This window comes from Phocoena sinus, chromosome 16 (assembly GCF_008692025.1).
Source record: "Phocoena sinus isolate mPhoSin1 chromosome 16, mPhoSin1.pri, whole genome shotgun sequence".
NCBI lineage: Eukaryota > Metazoa > Chordata > Mammalia > Artiodactyla > Phocoenidae > Phocoena > Phocoena sinus.
Window position 1 is genome coordinate 22571748 of NC_045778.1, and position 27834 is coordinate 22599581.

The following is a 27834-nucleotide window of genomic DNA, read 5'->3' on the forward strand; positions in this document are numbered from 1 at the left end:
TTGATTGGTGTTCGGGTAGGAGTGTGCACCATGGAGCTCCTGCTCAGAACAGTCTGGCTGCCTCTGATGGCAAAGGCCCCCAAGGATTCCTACAAAGTGCCCTGCTGGGATATGATGCAAACACCCCCATCCAGGCCACGTCACCAGCCACTAACACTGCCTGTGAACTCCCATCCCAACTGGGAGGACAGGCCTGTGATCTCCGGCACAGCTCTCCATGGTCCCTGGGTCAAGGATATGGAGATCCAGGGGGCTTCCCTGGTGGTGCAGTGGTTAAGAATCCGCCTACCAGTGCAGGGGACACGGGTTCCAGCCCTTGTCCCGGAAGATCCCACATGCCGTGGAGCAACTAAGCCCCTGCGCCACAACTACTGCAGCCTGCGTGCCTAGAGCCCGTGTTCCACAGCAAAGAGAAGTCACCGCAATGAGAAGCCTGCACACCATAACAAAGAGTAGCCCCCGCGCGCCGCAACTAGAGAAAGCCGGCACACAGAAACGAAGACCCAACGTAGCCAATAAATAAATAAATTAATTAATTAAAAAAAAAAAAAAGAATACGGAGATCCAGGTACCCAGACCTTGCCCAGTCACCTTCCCATCTGTACAGATGGAGCAAAACACTTCATGTCCATTCCCTGGGTGGGGTGGGGATAATAACCATAAATAACACCACTCACTATTTCATGTGAGCTAGGCTGTCAGAACTATCCTCTCTGTACACATGAGAAAACTGCAAGTAAGTGACTTGCCCAAGGTCATTCAGCTAAATGTAGGGGAGTAAGATTTGGATACAGGTTAGGCTGATCAGGCAGCCAGGGGTAATAACCATTTTGCTATCCTGCCCCACTGAGTCAAGAATGTGCCCAGTTGTCTCTAGGCCAGAGAAAGTAGAGTCTCTGCTGAGCAGCTCAATGGGACACCAGGGCCTTGGCTACAAACTCTTGTAGGCCTTTCCAGTTCAGCACCTGCGATCTGGGGACACAGGCCCTGCAGCCTTCTTCATGAGCCTTTTGTCCTCAGGAACTTCTTCTCCAGGTCTAATTCAAAGGATGGGCACCTTCTATACCCACTACGCCTGTGTGTAGTAGAGAAAAGCCCCCGGGGTTGAGCCAAGTCCAATGCTCACGAGGGCAGACAGCACAACTTCCAGAAGACACAGCCAGGATGTAGCTGGGGGTCCAGGTCCCACTAAGGGAGAGGGGAACCCTACCGAGGGAAGAGAAGACCCAGGCTGGAGACAGGCAAGTCATCCTCCAGGAGCCATGGGATGTCACCGAGAGTCCCATTCTCTATGGGTCCTCAGAGCTGACAGGACGGGGGCTAGTTCAGCAGTCATAAGGAAAAGGTTCCACGTGAGGAAGTAAGTGCAGCGTCATGGGGTCATCAGGCAGGGTCACCACTGAGAGGATTCCTGAACCAGATGGAGGCTGGGTGATCTCAAAGTTCTCATTCAACTAAAAAAAACAGGCATAGCTAGCATCACGAGTACTGACCATGTGCCAGGCACAGTTGCAGGCGCTGTTTATGTATTAATCATGAGTTACCCTCACAGGTGGAAAATGAGGCCTGTGTTGATAGGCCAATCGTCCAAGGTCATTTGGGGGAGATGATGGAGTGCAAAGAATCGGAATGCAAAGATTCCAGTAGGGTGACCAACTTGTTTTGGTTTGCCTGGGACAATCCCAATTTTAGTACCAAAAGCCCTGCATCCTGGGGGACCCCTCCTTAGCCCCAGACAACTCAGGACAATTGGTTGCCTAGGTTCAGGCTGCACACTGATGGATAAGAGGTTACTAGAATCAGAGAGGAGAGAGGGACGGCAACCCAGGCATGGGCCATGGCATGCGCAAAAGCCCAGAGAACCTTCATTTCCTCTGAGGCTCCACCTTTGAGCCTTGGCTCCTCCTGCGATTTTCTGGAGCCTCGCCAGAGAGGAAGGAATCATTTCATGCTACTTGGTGGTGCATGCACGCCCACAGACCCCATCAGGGGCTGGGGTTACTAACACAGGGTCCTCTGTCAACATCTGGATGGCAGCTGGATTCAAGTGTGCCTTTCCTCAGTGCCCCCGGCACTGACACTTGAGCTGTAGTAGAGAACAGAGACCCTTGGGGGGAAGGTACTGTAATAAACACAAGGCATAATTATCCTCATAATCATAATTATTGTCACAAGAAGGCCAAACTGCACGTCCCCAAACCTCTAACTAGAATAGTACTTCGTGTTAATAAAGAAGCTCTTTAATTCAAAATGCATGGGTCCTTAAAGGTTATCTCGTAAATTCTAACGAATGCCTAATGAAAAGTAACTGGTGGGCAAAACCAGGGCAGAAAACGCAAAATCCAAGCAGTAAACAGAAGGTTCTGTGGGAAGTCAGGAGGGCTGAGTCAAGCTTGTGTTGTTCCTTAGAAACAGAACTCTGACCCCTGCTCAGTTCCCGCTGAGAGGTGGGCCTGGTGACAGGGCCCTGTGCAGGGAGCGCAGAGGATCATGGAGCCCCTGGTAACCAAGCCACAGGACCCGAGGAGAAAGTGTCGGGGACTCAGGCTGGCGGGTGTGTGGGCTCTGTGGCCTGACCAAGATGCAAGACTCCCCAGGCTGCAGGAGGAAATCTGCCACCAGTCCCACCCAGAATGTCTTGTTTTCACAAAATATCTCTTTTCACAAACATCTTTTCTCGTGGACTCTTTTTTTCAGGATTAGAAGGAGGCTGAAGGCCATTGAGCCCATGTTTTCCAAATTTCCTGGTAAGAAGCATCTGGAGAGGTGGGTCCTAGGCCCCTACTCCTGAGATTCTGCCTCAGTGGGTCTGGAACGGCTCCAGGGAATTTGTGGGGGTTTTTTGTTTTGCGGTATACGGGCCTCTCCCGTTGCGGAGCACAGGCTCCAGACGCGCAGGCTCAGCAGCCATGGCTCACGGGCCCAGCCGCTCCGTGGCGTGTGGGATCTTCCCGGACCGGGGCACGAACCGGTGTCCCCTAAATCGGCAGGCGGACTCTCAACCACTGCGCCACCAGGGAAGCCCCGGAATTTGTGTTTTTTAACAAGTATTCCCAGGTGATTCTTACCCATAAGCAAACTTGGGAAATACTGAGTAATGCAGCCTCCAATCTCAGACCTGAAATTCTCTCAATGTCTCCACCGGAGGGCACAGAGTTCTTCTTCAACACCTCTGATGATGGGGAGCTCCCCTCCCCTCCACAGAATGGTTTGAACTGTTAGAGAGTTCTTTCATGAACCATATGATCACTGCTACCCTGCCACTACCTAGTGGTCCTTCTGCCCTCTTGGATCACACATAGGTATCTACTCCCAAGTGACAATGCTTTACATATATGAGGATGAAGGACATGACAAGCTTTACTCCAGGCAAAACATCTCAGAAACCTCAATCCCCATGGTTTTAGATGCTCCCTTCAGAGAGTCTGAACAGCCCAGCTCAGACCCTGCCCCAGCCAGAACTTACTACTGTAAGTTTTTCTGTCTGTGACATATGACCACAGCCACCATTCACTGACACCAGCTGTGGGTCCAAAACTGCTCAGGGCCTCAGACCTACAATCTCATCTGCTCCTCACAAGTACTCTGTAAGGTCAATTCTACACTTACCCTCATTTAACAAAGGAGGAAACTGAATCACAGAGAAGTTAAAAGATTGGATTGCCCAAGGTCATATGATTTATTCAAGGTCACTCAGTTAATGAAATAATAATCAACATTTATAGAGTGCTTCCTGTGTGAAAGTCAGTGATCTCAGCATTGTCATATTAACTTTTAAATTTTTTAAATTTATTTTTAATTTTATTTATTGAGGTATAGCTGATATACGATATTTTATGTTTCAAGTGTACAACATAGTGATTCACAATTTTTAAAGGTTATATTCCATTCGTAGTTATAACATATTTGCTATATTCCCTGTGCTTGTGTATTTGTCTTTCTCTGACTTATTTCACAAAGCATAATACCACCCAAGACCATCCATGTTGTTGCAGATGGCAAAATTTCATCTTTTTTTTTTTTTTTTTTGGGGTACGCGGGCCTCTCACTGTTGTGGCCTCTCCCGTTGCGGAGCACAAGCTCCGGATGCGCAGGCTCAGTGGCCGTGGCTCACGGGCCCAGCTGCTCCGCCGCATGTGGGGTCTTCCCGGACTGGGGCACGAACCCGTGTCCCCTGCATCGGCAGGCGGACTCTCAACCACTGCGCCACCAGGGAAGCCCTCATATTAACTCTTAATCCTCATAACAGCCTCGTGAGATGGGAACTATTATCACCATCTTTGCTTTTAGAGGAAGAATCTGAGACAGACCTGCGGGCTTGTTAGTAAAGGGCATAGCTGGCCCTGAGCTTGTGCTCCTAACCACTATGTACACAGCCTCCCTACAATATGTAACTGTCACTTGGGATGGTCAGCTGCTGTGAAACAAGAGATCTTGAGTTCCAATGAGCAGACAGGCCTTCCAAGATTTACAATGAATTCCTGTGGACACTGGTATACTGCAGTTACCATGGAGCTATATTAAGGAGGTTTAGAGTTGAAAGAGCTGGTGAAAGAATTATCCAGAGCCTGGATGTGTCACTTAATTGGCTGTGGGACCTCAGGCAGGACCCTTTGGCTCTTAAGCCCTTGGTGTGCATCTCTGGTAAATGCCAAGGTTGGAGCTGATCAGCTCTGAGACCCCTCCTGGCTGCCACTCTGAATTCTAGCTGGTGGTTCTCAGACTTGGCGACACACTGGGCCAGTCACCCGGGGAGCTTTACAGACTCTTGATACCTGAGTCTCGTTCGCAGAGATTCTGACTTAATTAGTGTGAGTTGGGGCTTGAGAATCCGGGGTTCCCAAGCACCCCTGGTGATCCTAACATACAGCCAGGGTAGAGAACTCTGCACTACGCCATCACCTCTCAAACTATAATGTGCGAACAGATTATCTGGGGATCCTGCTAAGATGATGCTACAGGTCTCGGGCGGGACCTGAGATCCTGCATTTCTACCAGGCAGGTCCAAGGACCACTCTCAGTGGCAAGGGGGGTCTGGGGCATCAGCATCTCCCCTGAATCTGTTGGAAATGCACATTCTCAGGCCCCACCCCAGACCTACAGAATCAGAAGCTCTGGGGGCGGGGCCCAGCCATCTGTGTTTTAACAAGCCCTCCAACTTGAGTCTGAGAATTACTGGCTTAGAGAGACTAGGCCTCCACCAGCTGAGGTTTCTTGGCCCTGACTGATGGTCATGATGGTGACAATAATGACAGCAACTCACATTAACTAAGTGCTGGCTGGTCCATGCCTGTGCAGGGGCTTTAAGTTTGCTCACTCGAGGAAAGTCATTTTGCCCTGGGTGCCTCCTGATTCCCCTCAGACTGGGCTATTTCAAGACAGAGCCACCGTCTCTTCATTCTTCTCTCTTGCTTGTTCATGTTTCCGGCTCCGAAAGAGGCACAGGTGACCATCGGTGTGGAAGCAGCTGGGCTGGGCTCAGGAGGCCCATGTTCTCATCCCGGTCCCTCTGCTATTAGCTGTGGGGTCTCAGGGAAACAACTTCTCCAGGGGCCTTGACTCCTCTTCTGTAAATGAGGGTTTAGACCATGGTACTTGGGGGGGTCTCAACCAGGCTGGACATTCTGTGACTCCGTGATTCTACTGAGCAAAGAGCTCTGGCCAGTGCTCCTGTCAAAGAGCTGCAGCCAAGGGTTCTAGAATTGTCTGTGCCTTAGAACATGCTGGAACACGCAGTATAATGGGGGGATCTGAAGCTCAGGGAAGTTGGTCACCCAGGTCCACGAGTAGAGAGCTGGGATTTGAACCAAGAGTAACCCAACTCTGATGCCCATGGTCTTTCTACAACCCTACATCAGTCTACACCACACTACGCTCCCTCCTCCTACTACCGTCAGAAGATAGTCCTAAAAAAAGGTGATATAATAATAGCTTACCCTTGTATGGCGCTTCCTATGTGCCTGAGACTTTCTTAAATATTTGACACACTTTATCTAATTTAATCTTCACAACAACCCCATGAAGTAGGCAGTATTACGTTCATTCCCATCTTATCATTGTAGAAACACAGGCTTAGTAGGTTAATAGAAGAACTGTGATTTGAACCCAGGCGGTCTACCCTGAGAGAGCTCAGTTTAGCAAAACAACATGTGGGATCGTGCAAGGGCCTCAGATCAGAGGCCCTGGGTGGGATGAGACTCTTATTCAGGTGCCTGGTATAGAAAAAATAGATTCTTCTGGAACATGAAAATGAAAACTTAGGCGTGGGCCTGCTGGGAAGAGCCAGGACCCCTTCTAGAAGATCAAACTCCCAGCACCTCCATGCATATTCAAGGGCTAGGGGTTGGGAGCTGGCATCCTGGCGTAAGAAGCCAAAGGGCTGCCGTTTTCTGAAATGCTGTTTGATCTCCAAAGCTGGGATGTGCGAGGTGCAGACAGCAAGCGAAACAAGTCATCAAGGACTGGTGTCAACGCACCAGTGCACACAGTTAGGCTGGATTCTGTTATCTGTGCACCGTGTTTATAGAGCTAACTAGCTCTAGAAGGTTTAAGAGGAAAAATAGAGCCCTGGCCTGCCTCCTGGAAAATCCCCTTCCCCAGAGACAACTGCTTTGGGGATTTTCGGGGATTTTGCTGGTGTTTAACTCCCAGTTTCTAGAGCAGCCTCTTCCTGGCCTTTCCCCATCTGTCTCATGCCACCTGGGGAGGAAAGGTCACAAGATGAGCTCACCGAGCACTGCAGAAGTCCAGAAAGTTCCACCACAACAGTAGTTATACTGGGCCCTGGTGGGGAGTTAGAGAAGGGCAGAAAGGTGCCCAGGAAAGGGGAAATGTGCATGGCATCTTCTGGGAACATGGTGAGACCACTGAACACGGCCATGGCTTTGGGGGTGTTATTTCTTCTACTACCTACCTTATAGATCTCTGTATTGTATGATATTTTTACAACAAGCGCTTACTACTTCTTACAAATATCCTCAGTTTAAAGAAAGTAACATCCCTAACGTCCAGCTATCCATGGGGAACAGGCCAAGGAGGCTGGTCAGTGGAGATCCATCCTGATGGTTACATGGGGAATGGGGTAAAAAATCCCACCAGGGCCAAGCTCAGAGGGGCTACTGCAGAGCACAGCCGACAGCCCAACAACAAATGCTGCACACGTGAGACTCTGGAACTCAGAGGTGCTTTCTCCGTGACCTACTGCGGAAGTCCCAGCCTCTCTGGGAAATGATGGAACTGCAGAATGTCTGCCTCCGCAAACAAAGCGGAGCTTCTGGCCCCCGGCCAGCGGCCATCACACCCAACAGTCAGGATGTGCTCTAACCACACAAGAACAGCCAGAGACCTAAAAAAGGAAGAGGCACCTACAGTGTGGGCCTGACAGCACTCTTCCTCCAGATCCAAACTGAGGCTTTTCTTGGGCCGGGGCTTTCTTGCTATGGAATCTCGGGGAAGTCACTTAACTCCAGCCTTAGTTTCCCCCTCCATAAAAAGAGAACAAGAATTCACACAAAATCCTCTACATGCATGTTCATAGCAGCATCATTTGCAACAGCCAAAAGTAGAAATAGCTCAAATGTGTATCAGCTGAGGAATGGATAAGCAAAATGTGGTAGCTCCATACACTGGAATATCACTTGGCCATAAAAAGGAATGAAGTACTGATACAACATGGATGAACCTCAAAAACATTATGCTAAGTGAAAGAAGCCAACCACAAGAGGCCACCTACTGGATGATTCCCTTTAATATAAAGTGTCTAGAATAAGCAAATCCATAGAGACAAAAGGAGAATGGTGGTTGCCAGGGGCTGGGGGAGGTTTGAGAAATCTGGAGTAATTGCTTAGTGGTACAGGGTTCCTTTTTGGGGTGATGAAAATGTTCTAAAATTGATCGTGGTGATGGTTACACAATCTTGTAAGTATACAAAAAGCCACAGAATGTTACACTTTAAAATGGTGAATTTTATGGTATGTGAATTATTCTTCAACTTAAAAAAAATGAGGACAAGATGATCTAACTAACAGGGCTGTTCTGAGCATGAAATAAAAGGTCCACAAGGGGCCAAGCACAGCATGGCAGACAGTGTGTACTCAATAACTAAGAGATGCTGTTAGAAGGATGAAAACACATTGTTTTGATGCGAGAATTCATTACAAGGATGTGCTTTAGCTCCGTTGCTCCTTGAAGGATGAAGAAGACCCCTGGCAGTCACGTATTCCAACAACATCACAACAAGGAGACAACCATATGTGTGTGTTATTGTGGGATGTGGGACTTGGCAAAACAATCCCTGCTTCTTCCCGGCAAGCCGGCCAATCACTTAAAAAAAATAAAATCCTGTATTTAATTAAAACCAAAATTTAATCCCACACAGAGTACAACCAAGTGACGTACAGTCACTGATTTGAGATATTAAATTACGTCATTCAATCAATGACTCATCACTAACACGTAGAACAAAAGGGAACAGAAACGGTGGCCACACTGATGCCGAAAGCGTGGCCACCATCAGCTCTGAGGCGGTCACAGCCAGTCTGAAAAGAGGCCACAAGCTGAGCCAGGTCTTGGAGAGGCCCAGGCAGGCTCTGAGGTCTTCTATAACGATAACCGCAGCCAACACTGACTGAGCATCATCTCATTTAATCCTGACAACAACCTCTGAGGAAGGGCAGTAGTGTCAGTCCCCTTTTGCAGATAAGGAAACTAAGGCCCGGAGAGGTTAAGAATGTGCTCAAGGTCACACAGTAAGTAAAGAAGGGAAGGAGCTTGGCTTGGCTTCCCATTCTCTCAAGGATGTTGCCCTGCAGAGCCAGTCTGGAGACCTGGATTCTGATCTGCTGCTGCTCTTAACTCATCAAGTGACCTTGGGCAGGTCACTCTTGGACCTTAACCTTCTCATGCATAAAACACAGAGACTGAACTGAGCCCATCTCTCTCCAAGTGTGGAACTCACAAATCTGGCAACAAAAGACCAGATTTCTCAAATTGTAATGTGCCCATGAATTACATGGAGATTTTGTTAGGATGCAGGGGTTTTTTGTTGTTTTTTTAAATTTTTATTTACTTATTTTGGCTGCGCCAGGTCTTAGTTGTGGCAGGAGGGATCTTTGTTGTGGCATACGGGATCTTTAGTTGTGGCACACGGACTTCTTAGTTGCAGCATGTGGACTCAGTTGCAGCATGCATGCGGGATCTAGTTCCTGGACCAGGGATCAAACCCGGGCTCCCTGCATTGGGAGCGTGGAGTCTTAACCACTGGACCACCGAGGAAGTCCCAGGATGCAGGTTCTGATTCAGCAGATCTGGGATGGGGCCTAAGCATCTGCATTTCTAACAAGCCCCCCAGGGATGCTGATGCTGCTGGTCCTTGGACCACACTTTGAGAGGGACTTAGATGGTGATCACTGTACAAATAACAATCAGCCACACGGTGAGAAAGTCCCATTTCAAATTCTCAGTCCTCTAGTCCTTGCTTTACCCCCTCTTTAATAGGGAAGCAGATTCAAGCCTAACCTAAGATTTCATAACTGTGTTCTGTTTTCATCCTTGTTTTTAGAGTTATCAACTATTAATGAAAAACTATGTTGATTTTCCATTTACAGTAATGATATAAAGTTCTTTTTAAATTGTATCTATACTAAATTTATTTAAAGAAAAATGTTCAGTAATAATAATCATAGTTAATACTCATAGCACTGAGCATACACTGGCCACCATTCTAAACATTTATGGGCATTACCCTATTTTCATCCTCACAACTCTAGAAAGTAAGGACCTTTTAGACATAAGAAAATGGAGATTTAACTCAGATCAGACTTAACTTGATCAGAGAGATCAAGTAACTTGCCCAGGGTCACACAGCTAATGAGTGGCTGAGCCAGGCTTCAAACCAGGGCAGCCTGACTTGAGAGTCAATCACGTTACTCCACCTGTGACTGGGAGTACACCTGGCCCTCTGACATGGCCCAAACCGTGAACATCACATGCACATGGTTAAAGGGAGGCAAACACTTGTTCCTTGCAGGCAGGGACAGTGTCCTTTCACCTCTCATCCTCCCCAACACCCCCAGCGTCCGGCACAATGCCTGGCCCACAGGAGGAGCCAGTGCATGTCCCAGAATATATTTCCCCGGTCTAACTTGCTGGGCAGAGGAGACCTGACAGTACTCTTGCCATAGCAGAAGCCCACGTGTGCATGTGGGCTTCTCCAGGGGTGACGAGATGCCAGACGACTCAGCGAGCCCGGAGCCGGCTTCTGAGCAGGGCAGAGGGCAAGGGGGCTGCAGCTGACAGCTAGGGAGACTGTACTTACTGAACAAAGGCAGCACCCGGGCACGAAAGAGCTGCAGTTACTGACTGGATTTTTACAATGCCTTTTCTCCTCCTCAAACAATCACTCAGGCTTGAAATAATAAGGAATTCTGCCCTGTAAGGCATGCTTTCTCAGAGGAGTAAGTGGGCTTCCTGAGGTCACAGCTGAAGAACTGAATGGATCCAGGAAGTGGCAGCAAACGCCTCCAAGCAGCACCGTGGGCTCAGCATCTGACCCAGCCAAACACCAGGGCCTGGCCGCCGGCTGCACACCTCACCGCAGCCACCCACCCGCCAGTCCTCGAGCTCACTCATCACTCAGGTGTGGCTCATGCCATTCCCACGGTCTAGAATGCCCTTCCCTCTCCGCTCTGCCCCTAGAGCTCCTCCTGCCAGCCCAGCCCACCTCCCCCAGGAAGGGCGTCCCAACCACTTCACCTTCAGCCTCAGGACACCTGCCTTCGTGCTTGTGCTGGACCATCTTCCCCCAACAGGTAAGTATCTGCAGACTTGCCTACAGGATCCGTGAGCAATGAACCTGACCGGAGGAGCACATGCCCTCCTGCTGACTACCCCTCAGGCCCAGCACAGAGCTGGGCAAACACTTCTGAACGTAACCATGCCCCTCACCCCTGGGAAGCTTTGCTTTGGGATCCCCCTCTATAAAATGGCTGTTCAAATGCCCTTTCGGGGAAGGAAGAAAAGAATGAGCTAATATCTGTTTAGGGTTTGAACTCATGGCAAGAACCCTGCTGTCTGTGGCAAAGATGTGATTAATATGGTTTTACTGTTACCTAAAAGACACCAGCTTAACAAACCTGAAATCCACCTTGACAATGACCACGGCTGCTTCTTCACTGAGGAATCCCTCCACACCCTGCCCCACCCTTCCATACCCATCACCTGAATACCTCTCTCCATTCAAGAATGGACTCCCCATGCCACACAGAATGAACCCACTCTCTGCAGCCCAGCAATCCCGCCAAGGGATCCGGGTCCGACCTCCCTTTTTAGGTATCCTGCTTGCGACTCTGCTCCCACCTTCTGGCCGAGCCAGACTACTCATTGTTCCCTGCAAATTCCCTTTATTTTCCCACCTCTATTTTTGCTGGTGCCGTTCCCATTAAGTAGAATGTACCCCTTATCCTCAACATCCTCTCCTGGCAACACCATGTTACAAGGTCTTGTCTAAAGACCACCTCTCCAAGAAGCCTTTGCTCAAGTCCTCAAATGATGGAACTGCTCCCGCGCTTAAGCTCCCGATGTGTGTTTGCCGCCTCTATCAGGGCGCCTCGCCCGTTTGTCTTCCATGAGAATGACTAATGTGTTTGTCTCACTCTTCCTGGCAGGGCGGAGAGCCCCTTGAGGGCAAGGATTAGGTCCCAATGAAGCGGGTGGTCTGTTGCAGAGGGCGATGGAGGCCAAGAGACTCGAGTTTAAATTCCAGCACAAGATTTGCTGGCTGTGAGAAGCCGGGTAAACCACTACAGCTCTCAGAGCCTCGGTTTCCCCTTCTGTAAGCGACATGAAGACACCACCCGTCCAGAGCTGTTGAGAAAACCAGATGCAATCATTCATATGACAAAGATTTCCTGAGTACCCAGCACATGGTAGCACAGTCCAAGGGTACAGTGATAAGCAGGACAGAGTCCCTGGCCTCGAGGAGCTTACACGCCAGTCTGGGGAGAAGAGTGGTAAATACAGACGCAAGTACCTGAAAGAATGTCAGGCAATGACACTGCTCTCCAAAACATAAAACGGTGTAATGGGGAGCAGGTAACTGAGGCAGGGGCAAGGGCAGCAACTCTCACTAGGGCTTCTCAGAGGAAGTGACATTTAGCTGAGACAAGAATAAAAAAGAAGGCGCAGGGCATGCAAAGATCTGGGCAAAGCACGATCCAGGCAGCAATACCAGCAAGTGCACGGCCTAATGGGACACCTGCCGGAGCTCAGTAATCAGCTCCCTCCTCCTCCTCTCCCCTCCCCATCTCTGCAAAGCCTGACACAGACAGACGGGGCACACAGTGAATACACGTTTGCTGACATGAACTCCACAGAATAAGGAATCCCAGCGATACACTGGAGCATGACAAAAATATGCGTCTTAGCAAAACACAGTCAACCACGATGAGGCAGATGCCAATTAAGCAGCTCTTAATTCAACCTCATCTTTAATGGTAACGACCTTTGGCAGCACCTGTCTCTGAATAAACTACAATTTCCTAACGTCTAAAGGTGAGCACAGATCACTCATTTCAGCTTGGGTCACCACACTTAACGCTCGGGGTGTGTCGGGGCTCCATTCCAGAATGACTGGCTTTGCCAGGCCCCTGCATCACCTCCCTCCATCCCCAGCTGCCTTGTCAGCCAGAGCCATGTTTGCATTTCTGGAAGCATTTGATTAATAACTTCCTCAGCCTTGCTGATTTTAATAACCTCAAGGTTAACACTCTCATATTTGGGTGACACAAGCTTTTTTTTGTTTTTTTTCTTTGCGGTACGCGGGCCTCTCACTGTTGTGGCCTCTCCCGTTGCGGAGCACAGGCTCTGGATGCGCAGGCTCAGTGGCCATGGCTCACGGGCCCAGCCGCTCCGCGGCATGTGGGATCTTCCCGGACCGGGGCACGAACCTGTGTCCCCTGCATCGGCAGGCGGACTCTCAACCACTGCGCCACCAGAGAAGCCTGACACAAGCTTTTGATGCCACCAAATTATCTATTTGGTTATCTCTCTGAGGCAGAACATTTTTGTTCTTCCACCAACATACATTTTTTAAAGCTGCATAATTATCCATGTGGTTTCAGAGAAGATTTCTCTTTGCCTTCAAAACAATGCTTCTTCAGTGCCAGTGACACAGGGCAGCCTGGCAGCCTATTTAACCACCTGCTTCTTGGAATGTCTGCTGTTCTGTGCTGGTGGGAGGCATGAAGGATGCACTGGGGCTGTCAGGGAGCCCAGAACTAGGGCCCCTCTGGGGCAGCAGCACTTCTGCAGACATCTTCATTTCTAGCTGGCTATGCCCATATTTCCCTGCTATGTGCTTCTTCAGGGGTGTCCCTTGGGGACCCCAAATCATCAGAATCTCCTTATCCACCCAAACGGCCCAGGCCTCCCTAGTTTACATGATGACCAGGTTTCAAGCTGTATGCCGCCCACAGCCAATCGGCTGCCCAGCCCCTCCTGCAGCCTCTCTTTCCTCTCGTCCTCCTCCCACTGGTCTGACTCAGGACAAGGCCACACCAGCACAGGCCCGGCGCATGGAAGGTGCCTCTCCCCTGCTATCCTTTCCATGGTCTCACATCCATCCCGTGCCCGGTGGTGCTCCTCTGAAACCCGGCCCAGATCACGTCACTCCCTGCTCAGAACCTGCCAGGGGCCCCCCACTGCTACCCAGATCAGGTACAGCCGAGGCAGCTTGGGGCCCCATTTAACTTGCTGAACACAGATGCTGAGTGTGACTCTAGTGTTTTTGAAGGTACGTGGTTTCCTACAGCCTGGGTGTGCTATCTGTGAGCCCGCAACCTCACCTGGTCCCCAACCATCAAAACGGTCTGTCCCAGGCTGCAGGTTAACACAGGGCTAAGAACGTAGGCCCTGCAGTCGGAGCGCCTGGGTGCAAATCCCCGGCTTGGGGAAGTTGCTTAGTCTTTCTGTGCCTCAGTTTCCTCCTCTGTGAAACGGGGACAATAACAGCAGCTACCTGCTAAGGCTGAGCGATGATTAAATCACCCGGTTGTTTTCTTTCATGGGTCATTTGACTCTAGGTGATCTTCACTTTTCAGGCTCTCTTTAGAACCTAACCTCTGTTTAAGTTAGAACTTTACTGTAGGAACTACTTAAGGTGACACTCAAGGCCCTCTGAGATCTGGGCCAGCCCCTACCTCCCCTCCTGACTCAGCTCCCTTTGCTCTCCCGTGTTGCTATTCCCATCACAAGCACCTGCCTGCATGCTGCCCCACCTTTGCTCAGACACCCTCACCTAGAACGCCTTCCCCTCACTCCTGTCCCGCACCTATACCGCTAAACCTGCTCCGTCCTTTAAGGTTCAGCTGATATGCCGCCTCTTCTGTTCAACCCCCTTAACACGGATGCTAAACCAACACCCGGCGTGTACACAACTCAAGACAGTAGAAGGGGAACTCATCCTCACTTAGTTCACTTTAGGTTCTGCAAGCATTCCACACGCCATGCAATCAGCTGGCCGCCTGGTGGCCTGTCTCCAGGGCTTGCGGCATTTCCACAAGTCACCGCGCCATCTAGGGCCCAGTCTCCCTGCTGTGATGAGACCTCCACCTCCCACTGGGCTTCCCTGGAGGCCCCTCAGGGCTGGACCGGCTCTCATGGCTGGGGTGATTTCTGCAGACCGAACAATGAACAGGAGAGAAAGCTAAGGAGAGAAGACTGCGCGATTTGTACTTGTGGGATGAGGGAATTCCTCCATCCATCCGACACATGACTTCTGAGCACCAACGCTGTGTCGGGACAGCATCACAGCAAACAGGGACCCAAGGGACAGGTGTGTTGTGCTTGAGAATGCCCACCACAGACCCCCCACTTTTATCCTCCCTCCTTCCAGAAGACTGAGGCCCACAGTGGGGCTGGGATGGAGATGGGTGGGGCTTGTGGCCATTGGAGCTTCCAAAGCTCTAGAAGGGGACTCAGGGACTCCCCCACCACCAACAGAGAGACCTGAGCCACTACCAAAGGGCTTTGGGGTTCTGTCCCATCACTGCTACAGAAACAACTTCAGGACACAGCTCACCATCCTCACCCTTTAGCAACTCTAGAGTTAGCCAGCGTAACCTTGCAACTGTTCCTCTAGTTCCACAAGACACTGTGCCGGGGGGAGGGACCGGTGGACCAGAAGACAGGGTGGGAGGAAACCCGGCCTCTCTGTTTACCCTTTGGGCCTTGTGCTTTGTGCACTAGGCACAGGTGATACATACTGGGTTTTTTAGATATAAATTTATTTATTTATTTTTATTTATTAATTTTTGGCTGCACTGGGTCTTTGTTGCTGCGCGTGGGCTTTCTCTAGTTGTGGCGAGCGGAAGGTACTCTTCGTTATGGTGGCGGGCTTCTCATTGTGGTGGCTTCTCTTGTTGTGGAGCACGGGCTCTAGGCACGCAGGCTTCAGTAGTTGTGGCATGCAGGCTCAGTAGTTGTGGCTCACGGGCTCTAGAGTGCAGGCTCAGTAGTTGTGGCACACGGGCTTAGCTGCTCCGCGGCCTATGGGATCTTCCCGGACCAGGGCTCAAACCCATGCCCCCTACATTGGCAGGCGGATTCTTAACCACTGTGCCACCAGGGAAGCCCTGTTTTTTAAGTTAAACATATATAGTTTTAAAAGTATTCCGCAGAGTGCAAATGCCCAGGCTGGAGCCACAGAACAAATTTTCTCTCTCTCCATCCCAAGAGCTGCCTTCCAATACTGAGCTGTTCTCTTTCCCTCCACGGCCCCTTCTATACCTGAGGCTGGGGGTCCATACAGGACCCCAATGAGCCCATACCGACCTGAGCACAAAGAAGCAATGCCAGACCACAGCATGGTGTAAAAGGATTTCCAGGGACTTCCCTGGCGGTGCAGTGGTTAAGACTCCACGCTTCCCATGCAGGGGGCGTGGGTTTGATCGCTGGTCGGGGAACTAAGATCCCACAAGTCGTGCAGTGCAGCCAAAAAAAAAAAAAAGAGAGAGAGAGAGAGAAAGAAAAGGATTTCCAGAAACCCCCACCTGGGCCCCTCCTCACCTGCCAGAACAATGGGCTCAGTGCTACCTGCCTGGACACGGCCATATGTGTCCACCTCTCTGGGGCCAGTTCAGAAGCAGCCAGGACTCCACAGGCACCCTGAGCTGGGCTGGCACCAGTCACTCTGCTCTGGAATGAGAAGGGCACGCCAGGTGCAGGCCCTGCATTTCTGCACCACAGGCTACTGCACTGTGCCAGCTCAGTACCAGTGAGACCCTTGGGCTCTCTGAAAGCTCTACTGGTTTCCCTTTGTATACTGGTTATTTGCCTCTGAATGATACCCTCGCACACTAGCCTGCCAGGGTCTCACCTCCACCCCTTTCTCTGCACCGGCACATCCTGCCAAGCAAGACCTCCTGATTCCCCACCACCAGCGCCCACAGTCTGCTCTCTCCAATACCCAAGGGCCAGGAAAATGAAAGGAAAGCAAGATCAAACTAAAGAAAGGAAGGAAAAGCTCATCACAACAGTTGGGATGGTGGCTACCTCTGAGGGTGGGAGCGGCTTTTGGAGATTCTGGCAATATTCCATGTCTAGACCTGGATGGTAGTTACATGAGTATTCGTTTTACAAATATCTGCTGAACTAAGTATATATGACTTTATGGACTTTGCTACCTGTGTATACCTTTTCATAGCTTCTTCTTTTTTTTTTTTTAAAGAAAAATGACTGGGTGAAGCCCACTTAGAAAGGAAAGTCAGGGAGGTCTCTCTATAGACGAAACATTTAGGCTGAACCTTAACGTATGCGAAGGGCCCAGCCATGAAGAACAAGGAACAGCATCCCAGACAAAGGGAACACCATGTGCAAAGGCCCTGAGGCTGGAAAGGGTTTAGCAATTCAAGGAACTGAAAGGTGGCCGATTGGCAGATTTGAGGCTTCCAGCCCTCGCGGTAAAGAGACGGGCGGCCCCGGCCAGGCTGAGGGCTGCCCTGTGACAGACAGCCTGTTCCCTCCTCCATGCTTTCGGAGCTGACCTGTACCTGGCTGATCCTCAGGACTCCCCGGGCCAGGAGACATGGCAGCAAAACACACACCCCTCCCCTACTACCAGCACCAGCCTCCTGGGCTCTGGGCCAGGAACTGTAGACCCAAAAGCCCCTCCTGGAGCCAAAAAAGACTGCTTCCACCACAAACCCTGGCTGCCCCCCTCCCTCAGGACGTGTGTGTGAGTATGTGTGTGTGTCTGTCTCCCCCTCCAGACTGGGCACTTCTGGGACACTTGGGTCCTCCAGAGAAGGTACACACAGTAGGTGTCCAATGTGTGTTTGTTGACAAAGGAGCCGGTGGCAGTATCTGACCCAAGGGAAGATGTTATTCTGGTCCAGTGAGTATGTATGGAGTGCTTCCTGATACTGCATTTACTCAGCACTCTTCCTCAAGAAAGGGGCTGCAAAATCAAATCACTGGGGAGTCAGCTAGGAATGCAGACACAGGATGTGAGCCGGCCAGGACGTGGAAGCCCTTGTCGGGACCTGGCCCTCACACCCTGGCCAAGTCCCTGACTCTGCTGCCTGTCACCAGGTCGGCTGTGACGGGGTGCCATCTGCTGGTGAGACAGGAGAAAAGTGGCCAAAGCATGAGTGAGCCTGAGAGGAGGGAGGGAGGACAGGAGGGGAAGGGGGAAAGGAGGGGAAGGGGGAGAGTAGGGAACAACATATCCCTTCTCTCACTAGCCTTGGTTTCCTCACTTGGTTTTCTCACAGCGCCCAGCCTAGCCGCTCAGTTCCCTGAGGATGGATCAAGTCCATGTTCATATTCATTCCCTCTCTCTCCCTCTCTGTCACTCACTCACACACACACACACACACACATACACACACACACACACACACACACACACACAGAGAAATCCAGAGGCCTGCCCAGATAACACCACCCCCCCTCACCCCATCCCACTCCTGCCACCCAGCCCTCCAGAACCCACCAGGAGAAGGAAGTTCCAGATTGTAAGTAGTAAGCCAGTGGTTCCCAAAATTTGAGGCAGGGAAGAATCATACAGGGTTCCCATTAACATGCAGGTCACCATGCCCAGCCTCTGAGATTCCACTGTGAAAGCTCTAGAGTGGGGTCCACGATCTTCACGTAAGCAGAAGCAGCCCACAGGGGCTTCCCCCTTCTCCTTACCACCTGAGGCATATATTTTTTTAATATTTATTTTTATTTATTATCATTTTTATTTTTGGCTGCATTGGGTCTTCATTGCTGCACACAGGCTTTCTCTAGTTGCGGCGAGCAGGGGCTACTCTTCGTTGCGGTGCGCGGGCTTCTCACTGCGGTGGCTTCTCTTGTTGTGGAGCACGGGCTCTAGGCACGCGGGCCCACCTGAGGCATGTTAAATGCCCAGTATGGCAGCCTGACACACAGCAGGCCCCAGATAAATGCTAGCTCCTTTCCTTCCCAGCTCACCTTGTTTCTTCCTTCTTCCCATCTTTGCCAGTGCCTGGATCTCAGCCAGCCAAGCCCTCCCTTCCCACACTCTCCCAAGCCTTTCCAAATCCTGCTCTTCTGAAGTAATGATCAATTTTTTTAAGTCATCCCCCCAAACCTGGGAGCCTCCCCCTGAAAAGGAGTGGGTGCAGAGTAGCCTAGCCTGATGGTCCACTGGCTGGATGTGCTGCCATCTGATGCCAGGGAGGGAAGGGTAAGGTCAGAAGCCCCTCAGGGGTGCAAGGACCCAGGGAAGTCCAGGTGGGCATGAGGCCCTTAAAAAGAGGAAAAACTAACTTGGGGAGACAAGAGGGGGATAGAGAGGAGTGCCTGGTTCAGGGGAGGCAAGTCCGAGGACAGTGCAGAGTTCCCAACTCTTTGCAAGCTCATTCGAAAAGTCTAGAAGATGATGCTGAGGAGGGGTGAGGGGCTGGAAGAAAGTGGCTTCAACTCAAACCTAGGGGCAGACCAGGGGCCAGATGGAAAGAAGCCCACTTCTTGGGGGTCAAGAGGCCTGGAGTGAGGCAACAAGGGCTGTGAACCAAAGCTCAGGTTACAGGAGGAGCAAGCCTGGCTCTGGAGTGCACCCGTGAGTGGCCGGGGCAGCACGAGTGATGCTTCCCAGGGTTACCTACCTGAGTAAGGTGAGAGCCTGTAACTGAGCTCTCCCCAGCCCAGCCTCTGCAGGGATCTCCCACTCTGCAGCACTGGAACAGACATCCCACCAGGCCTGCGCCCCCAGCCTGTGCACAGGGAGGCAAGCTGGGAAACTCAGCAGAAGGGGAGAAGCCAGGGAAGCTCATTCCACACCCAGGGGCAGGGGCTTAGAGCAGAAGCTACTCCCTTAACTCCTGTACCTCTTGTCTGCTGTTGGGAAGTGGGTTTTACTTTCACTTTCTAGAGTGGCAGGTGGTCCTTTCCCTAAAATCTATTCTCTGCTTGTGAGAGTAGTATGTTCATCATAGAACATTCAGAAAATGAAGAATGGATTTTTCTAACATCCATTTGTATCTTATTTCTTTCCAATTTTTATCTATGTATATACACATGTTTAACATAATTGGCATCTTACTGTGTATACAGTTTGGGATCCTTGTTCTTTTCCAATTCACATTACACATGAGAATTTGCCAGTCCTCATGGAAGCACGTAATGAAATTTTACACACCATGGTTAATAGCTACGTAAACTGCATTATATATTAGCTGTAACAAAAGTTCTTCAAGCAATTTTCTAGTACTGGCTTTTTAGTTGCTTCAGATTGTTTGCTCTTTTACATGAGAACCATATTGGGTTACTTCACCTATCTTTCAAGACCCACATCAATTCCCACCTCCTCCGGAAAGCCTCCTTCAACACCCAGCAATATCTCCCACCTCTGAATTACCACCACCTGTAGTCCATCTCACACGGCTCAGCACGGAGCCCGTGCATCAGTCACTGCTGTCCTAGTGGCGGGCCAGTCTCAGGTCCAGAACTCCACTGCACGTATCCCTGGGAGCTCCCCAGCACTGTGCACACAGCAGGTGCTCAATACGTGCTGACTGCTGACCCCTCAGATTGCATGAGCCTGATAAGCTCCACCTGCCAAAGGGTCAGGATTGCAGGCGCCCACAGTGGCCTGCTCTGACATTCTGCTTCTTCTTCGGGCACTGAAGAAGTAAAAAGGAAAAAAAAAAAAAAAAAAAAAGAAGTAAAAAGGCCCCCTCATTCAGCCCTGAGTTTAAAGACCCAGCCACCTACAAGTGAAAGTTTCGAGCTTCAGCGAAGACCATCGAGGCTCAAGCATTGAACTCCTCTCCCAAGTTGACCGGCGATCAGCAACCATCTGCCCCCCACCCCAGAACAGAGAGGGCCCAGGCGCTGGTGCCAGCCAGTTAGGGTTCCAATTCCAGGCACTGCAGTGGCCAGGCAGGGCTGCCAGAGGCCTGGCTTGAGTTTTTCAGTGGGCATGACCCGGGCAGAGAGAGAAGCTGGCTACAGAGTGCCCTACCCTAGACGCCCTGCACAATTCACTCCAGGCAGGGCATCCACTCTGTTCACAGAAATCCCCACCTGGCCTGCAGAGGCAACTGAATTTGCAATCTCTGGTCCTCAGACATGGAAGTCTAAACTCAACACAGCCTTGCAGGCTCTCCGCCTGCCAGTGGCATCCCTCATCTCCCCCATCCCCAGCGGCAACTCTGCAGCGGCCTTGCCCCCCACTCAGGCGCAGCCCTCCCGGTGCCTGGGACACCCGCCTCCTCACTGCTGCCTCCTGAAATCTTCCCTCAAACAGCACGTCCCCAGGAGGTCAGAATTCCACTCTCCCAGCTCTGCTGCCCCTCCACCCTGCCACCTTCACACATCTGGATGAGAATGAGCCGCATATGTGTCCCTCTCCCCTGCACCATTTTAAGGTAGGGGTAGGTTATTCACCACTGAGATCCGTCGATTTGCACTGAACTCCCCATCCCAAGGCAAGTGGGGACACCCAGCCAGGTGACTGGCTGACACCTGGAGGAGGTGCGTTGGTGGTAGGGGAGGGGAGGGACTTAGGCCCCACCTCCAGCCCTTGGAGATGAGAAAAATTAAAAATAATAGCTGCCATTTATTGAGCTGCTCATGCCAAGCACTTTAAGACATCACAATTGCTCCCTTGATGAGGCAGGCACAATTACCATCCCATTTTATAGATGAAGAAATCAAGGCTTCAAGAGGTAAAGCAATCTGCGAAGGAAGAAGGCTAGTAGGTGGCATTGTGGGGATTCAAATCCAGGCCGTATCAGTGGTGGAGAGTAAGTGCAACCCTATGAGTGACCAGCACAGGATTCCAGAATTCCTTTCCTGAGGGCCCACAGCCCTCAGTGCACCAGCCGAAGGCTCCCCCCGGCACCACCCCCTGCCAGACTTCCCTCCAAAACCAACAGCGATCTTCAAGTCTGTTTGCTGACAGAGGAGATGCTTCTCTCACTATCGCCCAGTTCAGTAAACACCGCTACGTGCTTTACAAAGTGCCAGACACTGCTCTGGCTCTTGGCAGATAGGGGACAAAAGACCACAGGATCCCTCCCTTCCAGGGACACTGAATGAGTCCCACAGAGGAGGAAGGGAGCAAGGGGTGGATGGGGCAGGGCCAAGGGCTTCCTGGAAGAGGTGGTGACCAAGTACATCTTGAAGGCTGAGTGTCCCTCCACTTTCTGGGCCGCCACCCCCTGCCCCAGGACCCTCAGACACACCTGACCAATGGTTGCTCACAGAAACGCTCCACCGTTCCAGTCTCTGGGCCATTACCAGGCAGTAACCTCCATGCAAAGGCTCCTTCATGAAACAGACAGACAGACACAGACACACACAGGCACACACATCCCTAACCTGCCGGTGAAATTCCTCTGTGTGCCAAAGACCCAACCCAAATCCCACCCCGTCAATCATCCCGCAGGCAGGCCTGCGTTCACCTCCTCTGTGTCCCTGCAACACACCTGTGGCTCTAAGATGGCACTTACATTCCAGCGGGACACACACATACACACACACACGATACCCCGCTAACTCTTGCACGTGGTGGATAGTCAACAAATATCTGCTGAATTCAATTAAATGGGATCGTTTGCTTAAGTGCTTACAGCCTTAGGGTAGCTGCATGGGCTAAAACGCAATAACCAATTCAACAATATATGACACAATTCAATTAAAACAGTGGAATGAAAAGGGGCCGCCTGACTGTGTGACCTGAAAAAAGCCCACTCTGCCTTCGACCCTCCATCTCCTCATCTGAAATCTGAGGCTAGTCATGCCTGATGGGTATCATCCATCACAGGGAAGTTGTGAAGATTCAATAAGGCAACACTTGGGAGGCACCTGCACAGGGCCTGGTACATGGGGCTACCCAGCAGTGCCACCTACTGCCACCTGGTCCAAGGGCACATACACACTTTGAGTCATCAGCAGTCTGAGGGCAGGCAGACACGCTTCCGGCAGATGGAAGCCCTACTCAGTGCTTTTCAAACCTCTGTGAACTATGACCCATAGTAAGAAATACATCTTACGCTGGGACCCTGTATACACAAACTAAACACAACTGCAATAAAAAGTCCATGGAGGGACTTCCATGGTGGCGTACTGGTTAACAATCCACCGGCCAATGCAGGGGACACGGGTTCGATCCCTGGTCCGGGAAGATCCCACATGCCGCAGAGCAACTAAATCCATGCACCACAACTACTGAGCCTGAGCTCTTGAGCCTGCGCGCCACAACTACTGAGCCCGCATGCTGCAAATACTGAAGCCCGCGCTCCTAGAGCCCATGCTCTGCAACAAGAGAAGCCACCGCAATAAGAAGCCTGCGCACCACAACGAAGTGTAGCCCCCGCTCGCCGCAACTAGAGAAAGCCTGTGTGCAGCAACGAAGACCCAATACTGCCAAAAATAAATTTTAAAAAAAACAAAAGTCCATGGAACACAGCTCCTCATGGCGAGGGGTGCATGCTGATACTGTGTCTTTCACCTTCCCTTTCTATCTCATTTCCAAACTGATTCAATAAACCACGTACAGGGTGCCCTACAGCTGGAAAAGCCGTGCCCTCACTCACCCAGGGTGTCGGAGCCGCTCTCCACTGTCTCGTTGACCTTCCTCGCAACTCTGGCCACGGCCTCACCCATCTTCCTCAGCATGCAGACTCAGGTGTCCTGCTGCCAGCCACCAGGCTGGTCTGCTGCTCATAAAGGGACCTGCACTTGGGGAAGACACAGGGCCATGAAGCGCCTGCCCACCACCAGCCAGGGACCCACCCCTGACCCACCCTCCCCGGGGAATCAGGCTGCAGGAAGCACGCAGGGAGGGGTCCAGGCCACTCACCTCCTCCTGAGGGGCCCAGAGCCCAGGCCACATCCGGCTCAGCCTTCAGAGTGACTGATCTGCCCGTCAGCCAGGCCCTACCAGTTTCCTGGGAGGACTGACACATATGACCTTGCCAGGGCTTGAACCAGTGGCCAGGATGATGTGAGGATTTAGGTGCGTGCTGGCCTGTGACTCACTTAACAGGCAGAGCAGTGGGGAGAAGGTGGGGTACAGCCAAGTGCAAGGAGAGACACCTGTCCCTCCATCCCACAGGCTCAGAGCCCAGTCCACAGGACAACCGCTCCAGCTCCCAGGCCTCCTCAGCCACCTCTGCCAGGTTCCTCCCGCAGGCGGGAAGCGGGGACACAAAGGCAAATGAAACACAGCCCTGCCTGGCCAGAGCTCACTGTCTGGCTGGTGGGTGGTTTCTAAGAATTCCCTTTCCATGCAGCAATATGGAGGGAAAGTTACAGTTTTAGCCACAGATCTGATTGTTAGCCTGCTGCTGAGTTCACTGGCAAGACCCCAAGGAAAAAGGAAGGGGGGCAGGATCACTGGGGAGAAAAGGCTTAAAGAAGGGTGAGGACACAATCAAAACGATCAGGTGTAGAAGACATAAGGGACTCGGGAAATGTCTCCAACTCCTTTTTATTAGAGAAGGAAACTGAGGCAGAGAGAGGGACTCAATGACCTGGCCAAGGTCAAAGTAAGTAAATGGCACTAACCTGGCCCAACTCTACATCCAGTGCTCCCTTCCTTACAAAAGTCACCCACATCACCAGCGGCAGCACCCCATGCAGATAACGAATTTGAGGCCAACATCAGTGCCCTTTTTTGCTCCTGGATCCCAATCCCAGATCCACAGACAGCTCAAGGAGCTCTAATGAACACATCTGAGGGTCAAAGGCAGAAGAATGTGAAGGGCAGAGAGAAGGGGGTGAGGGTACAAACAGATACCAAGAAAAAGTCCACATGTGCTCAACTGGACAGGGAGGCCCAGTCAAGCCCACTCAGCTGCTCAGGGAGAGTTAGTGATGAGTTCAGTATGTGCCTGCATCTCGCCAAGGAAGAAGACAGGCCTAATGCCCAACTCTGACATTTATTAGTTGAGAAGCCTTGGGAAAGATTCCTAACTACTCTGAGCCCCAGTTTCTTCATCTGAGTAGGAGATCTAGTAATACCTGCTGCAGTGGGTTCATATGAGGGTTGAACAAAAATTACATATCTTTCTAGACCAGGGCTCAGGACACATAAGTTACTTAATAAATGCTAGCTGAAATCATCAAACAGTACACGTGCAGATATGATGCCAGCATTTAATCCCAGTTACATACCCATATGACTCAAACAAACAAGTCAGTGGAACTCATCTTTAAGGAATGAGTAGAACTTCCTTCTCTCCACCTCCAGGAAGTCTTCCCAGATTGCCCCAGCCCTCAGTGTTCTCTCCTCCTTAAGTTTCAGTAGCACGCAATGCCTTAGCTCAAGCCACTTAGGTTATTTATGAGCTTTTAAAAATATACATACTTATCCCCACCAGCTGTCCTGCAGACAGTTTAAGGCAGGGAGCAGATATATACTATGCTTTTCCCCTGCACTTTATACCACATACTGAAATAGATGTTCAGTTAGTTTCCCCCAATGGTGATGATGATCAACAGCCATCATTTGGGTGTCAAATCTAAATACAAGTCAACTGACTCTTACAACAAAGATACCATCTAAATGAGACGGGTCATAAGTCCTAACAATGCCAGGTGGATAACTTGCAGAAGGTGGTCCAGGGTAGAACAGCAGGGAAGAGTGAGGACTATGGAAAACTGGACCCAACACCTTTATCATGCTACCTTGAAGACCAACCCCCTAAGCCTGAGTCACAGCAATGTTGCTGGAATCTTGGTGACTCAGTCTAATGCCTTTATGAATAAGAACACTGAGGACCCGAGAAGGAAGGTAAATCAGCCAAACAGAAACGAAAAACCTAGGTCTCCTAACTCCCAGCCCAGGATCCTTCGTACATACCATGCTCCCTCCTTTTCCTATCTCCAGTATTCATCATCAGTAACCACAAACATGTATTGAGCATCTACTAGGAACAGGGCATAAGACTGAAGAGGGAGGAAGGAAATATAGGAAATAGCTCTGACTTATGAGCTTCTGATGAGGAAGACCTTTCTAAGGAACATCACTGAGGCAATCCTGGCCTCACACAGAGACGAAAGGGAAGGTAAATCTCCAAGCTACCCAGGGTCTGTGCTAACCCTGGTGAGACTGCGTAGGCTACTTTCAATCAGGCACTATGCCGGCAATTCTACTAGCTGCCACCAGGTGGGAGCAGTGGTGCCTTAAGCTAAAGAGCCTATTGAAGAAAACTAGTCAAATTAAAAACCTTACCCCTGGTGGTAAGCTCAGACACCCTATAGTGTGGGTAAGAGATTGGACATTGAAGCAGGAACAGCCTGTAAAGTCTAGGTGTCAGAGTAAGTCACTTGAAGGACAGGACCCTGACATTCCAGAGGATGCTCTGGATACAGCACAGATGTGCCCTAGGCCCCCAAGAGATTCCAGCTACCTAAAATCACCAACCCCACTAACTGGCTAGGAAACCACCCTCCCTTCACCTAAAACTACCCATTCCCCAAGGGAGAATTTCTTATAAATTCCAGCTGACAGTCCCTCTCCCAGGTCAGGTGACCAAGGCCTGTCACTTTTTGGCATGGGCAGGGCTAAAATGGGAGGGTGGCAGGGCCATATGTGGTATAAGGCCCAAGACGGGGTAGGAGGGCCCCAGAACTGAGGGGAGAACAAACTTGAGATGACGAGAGTCTGGAGTGGGTCCCCAAAAGAGGTCCTACAAGGTTGTCCAACTTTCCTGACTGCTCCTTCGAGCCCCAACCCAACACTGGACCTCTCTGACCAAAAAGTAGCAAGAATTTATTGAGCATGTAACAGGAGCCCTCAGAGACAGGGGGCGGGGGAGAAATAAGGCAAGCTGCTCTTCCTTTCTTTGGTTTTAAACTGTTTTTAAAAAAAATAGAGAATTGTCTGAGTCACATATGAGTGATGGAGAGAACTATGGACCCACTCCTCACTGAGTGAGAAGCCTCCTAGGCAGTGCCACCCTAGGACATGAGGGGCCCCTATCTATGCAAACAATTTGAGTCAATCAAAATCAGCATGTCAGCACCATTCTGGCTGCCCAGTCTCATGCAATTCCATGAAAGAAAGACCTTGCCAGCCAGTGGGAGCAATCAGCACGCAAGGCAGCCCTCCTGGAACCAGACCACAACCACAGGGCCCCAAAACAACCCAACCCTACAGGCAGGCTCCTTGAGGCATCTGGTCAACCCCACAGGCAGGGGTAGTAGTAGCAGAAAATCAGAGAGTGTCCCAAAGGGGGGAAACAGGAATCACCAGCCCATATGGGTCTGTTCTGGGTTTGGGGTCCCAGTCATCAGAGGTCAGCCTTAGAAAACTGCTCCAAAGTGCTCCAAATCCTGGAGACCCTTCAACACAGGGTCCAAACTCATACTCACACTGCTGCTTCCTCAGCAACACATCCCTCTCCACATGCCTCCCCAACTCCTCTTTCTTCAGAGTGTGCATCATAGCCCTAGGAAATGTTTAAATCCAACAAACGTGTGCTGGGCCCTTCTATAAGGCCCTCACTGGAAGAGTAAAGGTACAGAGACAGGGCTCGGGCCAGAATAAGCTTCCCATCAGGTAAGAGAGACTCAGTGACAAAAGGCAGAATGAGGGCTTCCCTGGTGGCGCAGTGGTTGAGAGTCCACCTGCCAATGCAGGGGACACAGGTTCATGCCCTGGTCCGGGAAGATCCCACATGCCGCGGAGCGGCTAGGCCCGTGAGCCATGGCCACTGAGCCCGCGCATCCGGAGCCTGTGCTCCGCAACGGGAGAGGCCACAACAGTGAGAGGCCCGCGTACCGCAAAAAAAAAAAAAAAAAAAAGTCAGAATGAGCCAGATGCTGGAGGCCACAAGGCCAGGCCCAAGGACCATGTGTGCCTTCTGCCATGAAAGCACATGGCATGCCTGAGAAGAGGGAACAGAGGCAGGGGCTGAGGAGAAGTACCCAAATGATGAGAGAAAGAGGGAGACAGGAAGCCAGTCTGTCCCCAGATTACTCGGGGAGGGGGTGGAAGCCACCCTATAAGTCTGTCCTCTGCTTCTCTTCGGGGAACTATGAAAGGTTTTTTGAGGAAAGCAGCCTAATCCAGCCAGAGTTTTGGAAAATTATCACTGTTGTGAGCAGTCCCATTGTCAGATGGAAACACCACCCTCCTCACTGGGTTGTTTTGAGAAGTAAATGACATATAACTTTTGAGAAATCTTCGCAAGCTGTCGCACACCAAGACATTACTGATATGTGATTAAACCGCTACAGATGGTAAGTTAGGATATAATAAATGGAATGTCAGAAAAGAAGTTGTCCTGCTTTGTGAGAGCTGGCAATAGAGTCCTCCTGTATCTATAACCTGGTTTCACCTGGATACAGGTTTGGGGG

The 27834-nt window shown here is 50.9% G+C and overlaps 1 protein-coding gene across 1 annotated transcript in view; it reads right to left on the minus strand.

Annotated features, from left to right (window-relative positions):
• The window catches only part of LRRC20 (leucine rich repeat containing 20), a 66038-nt gene that overhangs the window by 36945 nt on the left and 1259 nt on the right, over nt 1-27834 (minus strand). The window contains exon 2 of the mRNA XM_032609295.1: nt 23064-23202. Coding sequence (XP_032465186.1) covers nt 23064-23145 — 82 coding nt within the window. The 5' untranslated portion in view covers nt 23146-23202. The remainder of the gene's footprint in view (nt 1-23063; nt 23203-27834) is intronic.